We start from the raw sequence: 9896 nt of genomic DNA, 5'->3' as shown, positions 1-9896 counted from the left end.
GCATATATATATATATTTAGAAGTGAAATATCCTTGTGTATTTTTGTACAAATATATATATATATATAGAAGTGAAATATCCTTGTGTATTTTTGTACAAATAATTTGGTGACGGAATTGAGGTCATGTAACATTAAATTATTTTGTCAAAGTCATTGTAGCATGATAGGTTTGACAAATTAAAATTTTAAAGATAGAAGTGAAGTTAAAGACCCTTTCAGGGTCAGGACTACTTGAGTCTAATTGTACAAAACACACTTATAATATCAAAAGTTACAAAATACTTTCTTCTATTATTTTTTATTTTTATTTTTATTTTTTTCAACAAACACACTTGATTGATTGATCAAAAGTTACAATTATCATAATTTGAGTAAGAATTCTGGAGTTAAAAAGATCATAGACGTGACACACGAATCTATTGTTTTAATTTAAAAAAATATTTTATTTTAATATCTATATATGTATTTTTATCAAAACAATAAGCATTGTGTTACATATATTGCAGATGATTACTTTAATATCATAATTTCAACATCCTGCCAGAGAGGGAGAGAGAGTAATTTGCTACTTTTGGTAAATTGGGGTGTTTATTTTTTATTTTTTAAAAATATATAGAAGGGAGAATTTTACAAATACGAGGGAGTTTAGGGTAATTTAACCTCAATGGTATTTGTTATAATAAATAAAAATTCAATGAACTTAAACAATACTCCGAAACGAGGAGGGTAGTGGGCCATTGGCTGCTTTTCTACTGTAATATGGGGAAGTTGGGGCACGAACATGAACATGGAGAGGGGATGATGATTTATATATAGAGTTATATACGGTGTGTGTGTATACTGTATTTATATATATATATATGAGGGTATTTTCGGAATGTATAAAAATTCTCTTTCCCCCTGAGGCGCGTTTATTGTACAAACTGGCGACCAGGGAAATTTAAAAAATACTTTACGAAAATACTCCTATTTGTAATTTTCTTTTATCATTTTTATATTCTCTATTCTTCACGACTTTGTTTTTCGTGTGATGCTTCAAGTGTTTTTCGTGTTCTGTCCAAACACATCTCATTTGGCGTTGCGTTCGCTCAACTCCGCTCATCAGATTCCTTCCTCTTCGTCACGTCCTTCGTATCATTGCCCTCGCAAATTCCATTCCATTCCATTCCATCCAAGTGTTTTCTTTCAACACACACTTAAGTTTCTGCTTCCAAAATCATGTGACTGTATCAACTGCATCAACAGGTACAATGAATTTCCTTTTAATTCTTTAAATGTGTTGCATTCTCTGTTTCTAAACATGTTTAGGAGGTACTTTATCTGTTTATTTATTTTTTTCGGTGTAATTTTTGTTATGGATCGATGCCAAAACTTGATCTGTTCTTGATCTGAAAAATATCCAGTTTCTCTTACTTGTCTGAATTCTTTAGTTAATATTCGTTTATCCTAAACGCCTGTTTGGTTGCTGAGAAAATTGGAGGATTTAAGCGGAATTTGTTATACGTTCATTTCTGTTACTAAAAGCTCGCCTCGCAGTTGTTTTGGGCTCGATTTGTTATTGTTTTAGGCTCAATTTGTTAGAGGATTTTGTTCATATGGAACAATCCGCAATTGAAGTTCGCTGTTAATATTTTTTTTGTGCATTTTCTCAGCAACCAATGTAGATATTAAACAAATTGACGTTTGACTTCTTATTTTTTTAGACTTTTCTTTTGTTGTTGAGTTCTGAATTTTCTGGGTCCTCTCCTCGTAATTGTTGTTTCAGATAGAACTTTGACTGGTATCTGTTAGTTTTTGACTTTTTTAAAAAAAACTTTGATTAGATTCATATAAGTGTGATTGATCAGGCATATGTAGAACTATCTTCAAGCTGTATTTGGACTATCCTTGCTGAGTCTTGTCATTTCATAATAATCAAATTTTGATGGTATAGAGTTCATTTTTTTTAATTATCTTTATTAATTCTTTCGAACACTTCATGTTTATTAAATCTGGTGAGAACCGTTATTGGATAATATGGTGTAAGGCTTTTGTTTTTCTGAGGGCATTTTCTCTATATGGTATTCAGATTGCTTTGTCTAATATTATCAGGTACAACAATGGACCATTTATAAAACATTCAGAATTTTATTTTACACGTTTTTGCGAATATTTTCCTCAATTCCCTTTTGGCCTTTTTAAATAACTTGAATTTCCTTAAGTTTCATGCTATTGAGTTCAAGAGTTGACAATAACATTGGAAACAAACGAATTACTTGGTTTGGTTTTGTTTATAGGTTTATCGACGATTTTTCAGGTTTGTCGATGGACTGGATGCTTGACTAGAAAATAGCATAGCACAAACAAGGAGATGAAAGGAGAGTCATCTGGACTGATTATTGGGATTTCAATAGGGGTGGTAATTGGAGTACTTTTGGCCATATTTGCTCTGTTCTGCATTAGGTGCCATAGGAAACGCTCACAGATAGGAAATAGCAGTTCCCGGAGGGCAGCAACCATCCCCATACGTGCAAATGGCGCTGATTCTTGTACAATATTATCAGACTCATCTGTTGGCACAGAATCACCCAAAACATCTGGGCAGAATGGCATTTCATTATGGATTGGAGGACTTAAAAGGGCTAATGTGGTTTCTGCTTCTGGAATACTTGAATACTCTTACAAGTATGGTTTTCTTTCCTTTTTTTCTTTTCTTTTGGTATTTGATGATTAAACTAATTTACCTTATCACTTGATTTCAAACTAACTGTTCTTTACTAACATGGATGGATATTATGCGATGAGAATGTGAAGGCTGTAATGATGTTGCCAGACTCATATAGCCTTGTTTGTAGATCTGTAGTAAATTTAACTTCTGTTCATAATGTTGTATGGCCACCACGATTTTCACATTTTAATCCCGTACTTCATTTCTCCAATATCTACAGACTAGAAAAAGGCCATGCATCATTGAGATATAGTGAGGCCTTCCTATTCCTGAATTTTTGAATCAAATTGATTTTGCAATGAAATCGGACTAAAATAAGTATATATGTTGAAAGGAAAAACAAGTTGGATACTTGGTACAAATTGTCAAATATATGGTGGTAAATCTCTTTGCACCGGAGAAATTTTGGGCTGGGTTTAATCCCTTAATTGCTGAACAGGATAGTTAAATGTTTGGCTGGGTTGATTCCTTAATCCCTCAATGTCACTGAGAGGAATTTAGTTTGTTAGCTTCAAACAGTTAGATACCACATCTATCAGTCCTAGGTCTAGCACCTTGCATTGGCGGGACTGGTCCTGGTTGATGCTTTCAACTTTTTTCCCAAACCAGCACCTAGTATGAGAACTAGAGAATGCTCAGTCAGATATGCAGCCTCACATTTGATTTTAGTAGTGACAGAAATACATTTTTCCAAATGTTTCAGATGTAATATGTATGCATAAATACGCAAGGGCTACCCTAGTGCAAAAGGCTACCTTACCATTGCATAGATACATAAATGTGTACTTACATATATATGAATATATGTGTATTTAGTGCATGTATATCCTTCTTTTTGTTTGCAACAGTGTATGGATATTTTATTTTCACACTTGCTGAGTTTTTTTTTTTTTTTTCTCCTTCTCAACCTTCAAATACTGCTGAATCTTCTTTTTCGTGATAGATATCACTATTATCTTTGATTGATTGTTAAAAGCAGCTATCCTGCGAAGTGTAGATTTCCTCTTTAGTTCTTTTTTGCTTCTGGAATTGCCCTTGTCCATTTGCAAGTTTCTCCTTTCGCTTTTTGTTTTTCTAACCTTGTTTCTGTTGATACTAAAGCAGGGATCTACAGAAAGCAACCTATAATTTCACTACACTGGTAGGCCAAGGGGCATTTGGTCCTGTTTATAGAGCTCAGATGTCAACTGGTGAGACTGTTGCTGTTAAAGTGCTTGCAACGGATTCTAAACAAGGGGAGAAGGAGTTTCAAACAGAGGTAGTGGTGGAAAAGGATTAAATCTAGGCACGTAATGGTTGAAACCGTATTGCTATTTACAACATGCATGCAAAGACTTGTGTCTTGAAGTTAACATATATGGTTGTTTTATTGCTTAGCTATCATGTTGCAACTTGCCCAAACATGTCTTGACCATTGTTGTATTTGGTTGTTTTGTTAGATATTGCTTCTGCAAGTATGTGAAGATTCCTTCAATTTTTTGGATCAGGTGTTGAGACCATAAATTTGTATATTTATTTGCGAAGGCTCCAAAAACAATGTTAGAAATATAGCTGTCACAGTTGCAACATTACTGGCTATATGAATATGTCATGCTATATTACATGACACCTCAAAATGTGTGAAGTATATGCCTTATTGAAAAAATATAAATAAAGAATATGAAATCTGATATGATGCTGCTCAGAATCATGACCTCCAGGAATGTCTAAAAAGGGAAGAAGATGAATCATGTTTCTTCTAGTAGGAATTCCCCTGGATACTTCCTTGATCTATTTCTATTATACATGGTTATTTTAAATAATTGAGCACCTTTACTGGACATAATCTGTTGCATAGACAACCACTGGGTATGAAAAAGATTTTGAACAGTGTCCCCGTGTCCTATAATCTGGGGATTAGACATATATAAAAGTTGAAAAAACTTTTGCACTAAACACATTATGGAAATAAATATGATTATATGTCAAATTTTATCTCTAGATTGAAAATGTTGTGCTGATATGAATCCAAATGACATTTTGATAAATTTACTTGATTATGAAATTATAACTTCCACTCATGATTCTCAAACATGTCTTCATTTTTTCTACTTGTGGTAAACATTAGGAGTACCAGTCAATTAGGAAATTTGTAAACCTTTCCTTTGATTGTTGTTGCTTTAAGTTTCTTACTCTCAATTGTATTCGATATACTGCATAAATACTGGTTATTACGATAAGATGAATCACAACTGAAGTATGAGAATATTTGGGAGAATAATATGGGGAACTTGAAAAGAAATGAACTTGTCATGTCAATGGAAATGGGTGAAATTACGTCATAACTTTCTGAAATATTTTCTATTATAACTTGCGTCATTAACTTGCTTACGTGATTTTCATAACTGAACTCAGAAAAAATTGATTAATTTATGGCACAATTGAATGTTCACTGTATATCTTGCATCCAGAAGTTCAATATCTTTCTTGCAAGTAGCAGTCTATATACTTGTTATTTTAATGAGATCTTGAGAGGTTATGTATGGAAATAGATTGAGAAGGAAAAACAAAAGACAACATATATGTGTGGATTGGTGCTAATGCAATGCTAAATCGCTAATTTTGCTAACTGGTCCAACAAAGTCAGTTTTGATTGGTGGTTGAATTAACTTGTACAATCTAAAAAAAAAAAATACGAACTTTCTTTGAAATATCCTGATAATGGTTTGGGTAATCAAACGTACTAAAGTCTGGAAAAAAAATTCAGTAAATTTAGTCGAATTTAGGATGGAATTTTTTATTTTTTTTTTTTTTTTTTTTTTTTTTTTTTTTTTTTTTTTTTTTGCATTGATACTTGCAAATTAACCATGTATACTTGTTCTGGCTGCCAGGGAAAACTTATTATTACATATTTTATCAGAATATATCTCATATGTTCTTCCAGTGTCATGTAATTAGCAACCTCTTTGTTTATACCAGTTAGGTTCATCAGTTTTAGCCATTTATTTATTTATTTATTTTTGTCAGGTTACGTTACTGGGAAGGTTACATCACAGGAACCTCGTGAATTTGGTTGGATATTGTGCAGAAAAGAGCCAGCATATGCTTATCTATGTCTACATGAGTAAAGGCAGTGTGGCTTCTCATTTGTATAGTAAGTTGGCAATGAACTCTATTCTCTGAAGACTTTATAGGAAATTAAACTTTCTCTTGGAAGTAGTATTTGATTAGTCAATTAATGTTCATCTTTCTGCAAATAATGAACTGTAATATAACCAACATCATCTAATTTAGGCATTAGATTCTGTAAATCCATCATTCCTAGAAATCCGATGGCTAAAGTTTTAGTGTTGAAGGGCTTGTGAGCGATTACATCCATCACACGCTTAAATGGATGTTTCTTTAGTGTATATCCATAGTTCAATTACTTGAGAGGCTCTAATCATGTAAACCAAACAATATCACTATTTTCCTTGGATAATCTCAAAGCACTTGTCTAAGAGTATTGCATGGACAGGGCTGGACCCACCATATTTTTGTCACAGTTTGAAAGGACCCAATTTTTTATATTTTAATATTTACATTTTATTTTTTAAAAAGACAGTCAGGAATAAGGTTGCTGAATTGGCGGTTGCGAGAATTCAATTATCTTTGTGATACTGCAGATATCCTCTTGGCCATCCATGCATATGATTCTACAGACTATTTATTGGCTTCTCTGTTTTTTTTTTTTTTGTTTTAATGGCTGAATAGGATGGAGTTATGAATTTCTACATTTGCTGCCATGAGGGAAAAAAATTCCCGTCTTTCTTTCTCATTTTGACTAAATCTTTGCAGCTGCATTCCACCTGAAAATTTATGGTAGTTTAAATTCCATGGATTATACTTCTGGACTGACTAATTTTCAGACAGGTTGAAGCTTAAAACTATCAACAACTTAAATAATTATTTTTAGTTTAAAGTTTATGCAAATGTCCATGAATCAAGTTTTCTTGATTCTCTCTTTTGACAGCGTTTCCAAATGAACTGGACCACTTTAAAACTGTCAATCTGTATACTTTAGGGTTTTGTTGGTCTGGTTTTTAGCGACTCTGTCCCTATGAAATATTAGAAAGAACAGCATATAGTACGAATGTTTAAATATAGTTGTTTTAAGATATTATTTTCCTTTATTTTTTCTAAAGAAATTTTATGCTACGAATTCCACCTTTCTTAATCCCAGGCTGTGCAGCTAGGATACCAGTTTACCAGTGAATTGGCAGGCCTTTTGGTTGAGTCCCATCCAGTTCAGGAACATTGGTTCTGGACTCATCACTGGAAACGAATTGAATCCTGTACGGTTATATATGTGATTTGATAGAATGTCACCATGGTTTAATGTGATCAAGTTGCTATAATCAAATTAGTTGCAAATAGAGAAGATAGATGCTGTATAGATTTTCTTTTTTGGTCATATGCAATTTCTTTTTTCAGTTAATGATCATTCTCATCTTTTCTAGTGTTAATTGTTTGGATGTTCAGGTGAAAATCATGAACCATTGAGCTGGGATTTGAGGGTTCAAATAGCTTTAGATGTAGCTAGGGGCTTGGAGTATCTTCATGATGGGGTATACTTATCTTATTTGAACTTACAAGTGTATGTTTCTCATGTGCAGTCACAGTAAGCTAATCTCATGCATTTATACTCAATGATACTTATTTATGCGTTTTCTTTTTTCACTTCAGGCTGTTCCTCCTGTGATACACCGGGACATCAAATCTTCCAATATTCTGTTGGATCAGTCCATGAGAGCCAGGGTATGCCTTTATTGTTTATTGTTAATTGTTGTTGCCTCTAAGCAGGAAACGAATATAAAATTCTCTCACAAACTAGCGTCTTTCAGAAGATCTACAATATAAATTATTTTCATAATGAGATCTCTTTTCGCAAAGTTCTGGATAATACAAGTAATATTACTTAGCTGATATGTGCTGAAGGGGATGAAGCAGTATTTTTTGTGTTGTTTATATATAAATGTTCTTTTTTTCCCAGTAAATTGGTCATACTATAAGTGTTATAAGGTGCTTACTCTTGAATATGGGTTAAATTGGTTCAAGCAGGTAGCTGATTTTGGGCTGTCAAGAGAAGAAATGGTTAACAAACATGTGTCGAATATACGGGGAACATTTGGATATCTTGATCCGGAGTATATATCAACAAGGGCGTTTACAAAGAAAAGTGATGTTTACAGCTTTGGAGTTTTGCTCTTTGAACTTATTGCAGGCAGAAATCCACAGCAGGGTCTGATGGAATATGTTGAGCTAGTAAGCACTCTCTCTCGCTGTGTGTGTGTGTCTGTGTGTGTGTGAATGAAAATTAACCAAATGGAAGCATGCACATAATATGTTGGTGGTTTTAGTTGCATCATTCATCAACATGACGGCACTAAGATTTTATTCACAGTTGATCCTCATCATGTTATATTTATGCATGCAATACTGTAATGCTTTCTAAACAAACTATGATGAGTTCAATAGCAGGCATTTTGAATTCGAACTCAATAGCAACAGAATGATTAAAAGAGTATATGTTAAAACCACAGTAGTAACATTATACAATGGCTGTTGAAATTATAGTAACAAAAATTAATGTACAAGTCATTACAATTCTTTTTTTGTCATAAAAAAACATTTCGGATTGCCTAGTACACTTAGTTTTGGATGACTAAAACCGATTCCAATTAAATTTATTTTTTATGATGATGTAGGCAGCACTGAATTCGGAGGGGAAAGTTGGGTGGGAGGAAATTGTGGATTCTCGTCTTGATGGGAAATTTGATGTGCAAGAACTGGATGATATAGCAGCTCTTGCATATAAATGCATCAATCGTGCCCCGAGAAAACGGCCTTCCATGAGGGACATAGTCCAAGTGCTATCCCGTATCCTTAAAGTGAAGCACAATAGAAAGCACCACAAGCCCTCTTTATCTTCCACAGCAGAAGAGTTTAGCATTGACGTGGACCAACAAGAAAATCGGATTTCAGTCACAGAACACCAGCGAGTGGAATCCGTGGATAGCGCAGCTGACACATATGAAGTTTAAACTGTCAGTTTTTCCATTTGTTGACTTGTTGCATTCCTTTATTTTGGTTTTGGCTTGTAATATATTTGCAGTTTCTATAGGAAGTAGAGGGAATTAGGATTCAGTTCAGTGTCTCGTCTTGTAAGTACGGCGTAGCATAGCACATTTTCTTTTTCTTTGCTGCATATCCCAATTTTTGTATATTACGAAATTCAAACGAAGAAAAACCAGCCTCTGTAATTTTTGACTCTTGTAATGTTGTGAATATCATCTCAATGTTATCGAAAAAGACACCATCATATATCTTGTTTGCAGCTGTCTATAACTGTGGATTTTGAATTGCATGTTGCACTTACCCAAAAAAAAAAAAGAATTGCATGTTGCTAACCAGAAAAGGGTTTAGCCAAAGTGGTATATGCAGTTGGGGGTGCAACTTTATGAGTAGAGTAAGCACAACCAAAATATTTTAAGTACATAAGCTGATTGTGTTATAAAGCAGCAATTCTGGGGATTTCCTTATCTGTACAGTTTCATGAAAAGAAATAATATGCTACATTGCTACATCATAGTATTTGCTAAATACACAATTGATTAAATGCTACACAAATCGAATATGCTGATGACGAGCAACGACTAAATGGTTGAAAATAGTGTAGCGAGGGATGAACGGTAACTAGTTTTGTCCTCTCAATCTTAGCGCAGATCCCATACAAATAACCTACATGCCATTCATCATCCAATGCATATACCTCCTTCAACTTCACGAATAGCCTGGCCGTCAAAAAACTATCAGAGCCAGCCTGATGCGCCAACCCCAAACGTCGTACTCCCAAACTGTTGGCCATTTTCTGTAGTCCAATCTCACCCCCGTGCAATCCTCCACAATACCGTGCCATACACTTGAGGTCATATACGCGACCAAGAACATTAGCGATGCTTTCGCTGAACTCCAGACATGAATTCGGCAATGGACCATTAGTTACGAGCTTTACCATATAGGCCATATCATATAAACCATGGAACGTAATCCATTGTTTGCCATCATGAGACGCCACTATACTCTTCAACTTCGATGCGAAAATGTTCGTGTCAACCCCTTCTCCTCCATGCTGATTCTTTTTGAAACTAATACCAGGACTTTTTCGG

At 34.1% G+C, this 9896-nt stretch overlaps 2 protein-coding genes across 3 annotated transcripts; one reads left to right on the top strand and one right to left on the bottom strand.

Moving 5' to 3' along the window:
* Positions 1–986: 986 nt before the first annotated feature.
* On the top strand, positions 987–9051 carry LOC132291123 (calcium/calmodulin-regulated receptor-like kinase 1). 2 transcript variants are annotated; one of them, XM_059790237.1, is made up of 8 exons: positions 987–1247; positions 2299–2666; positions 3814–3967; positions 5716–5842; positions 7210–7295; positions 7414–7485; positions 7789–7992; positions 8436–9051. In XM_059790237.1, exons 2-8 carry the CDS (start codon positions 2353–2355, stop codon positions 8769–8771), a joined length of 1293 nt encoding a protein of 430 aa, XP_059646220.1. In that variant the 5' UTR covers positions 987–1247; positions 2299–2352; the 3' UTR covers positions 8772–9051. The 2 variants fall into 2 exon arrangements, with proteins under 2 accessions (XP_059646220.1, XP_059646221.1); XM_059790238.1 differs by having other exon boundaries at positions 2279–2666.
* A 274-nt stretch (positions 9052–9325) lies between these two features.
* LOC132291122 (probable CCR4-associated factor 1 homolog 1) lies at positions 9326–9754 on the bottom strand. The gene has a single exon (XM_059790236.1). It carries the CDS (start codon positions 9752–9754, stop codon positions 9326–9328), a length of 429 nt encoding a protein of 142 aa, XP_059646219.1.
* Positions 9755–9896: the final 142 nt, after the last annotated feature.

This window comes from Cornus florida, unplaced genomic scaffold (assembly GCF_030987335.1).
Source record: "Cornus florida cultivar Cherokee Brave unplaced genomic scaffold, ASM3098733v1 CherokeeBrave_3.0.0_Hap2_scaffold_323, whole genome shotgun sequence".
Taxonomy (NCBI): Eukaryota; Viridiplantae; Streptophyta; class Magnoliopsida; order Cornales; family Cornaceae; genus Cornus; species Cornus florida.
Note: the sequence above shows the minus strand (reverse complement) of the source record. Positions and strands in the feature narration are given on the sequence as shown.

What these genes read in the sequence shown, in the direction of transcription:
- LOC132291122 (XM_059790236.1), bottom strand. Translation starts at nt 9,754, where the DNA reads ATGGCCTATATGGTAAAGCTCGTAACTAATGGTCCATTGCCGAATTCA.
- LOC132291123 (XM_059790237.1), top strand. Translation starts at nt 2,353, where the DNA reads ATGAAAGGAGAGTCATCTGGACTGATTATTGGGATTTCAATAGGGGTG. An exon ending in AGAAGGAGTTTCAAACAGAG is followed by an intron (nt 3,968 to 5,715) that starts GTAGTGGTGGAA and finishes TATTTTTGTCAG; the next exon opens with GTTACGTTACTGGGAAGGTT. An exon ending in TGTGGCTTCTCATTTGTATA is followed by an intron (nt 5,843 to 7,209) that starts GTAAGTTGGCAA and finishes TTGGATGTTCAG; the next exon opens with GTGAAAATCATGAACCATTG.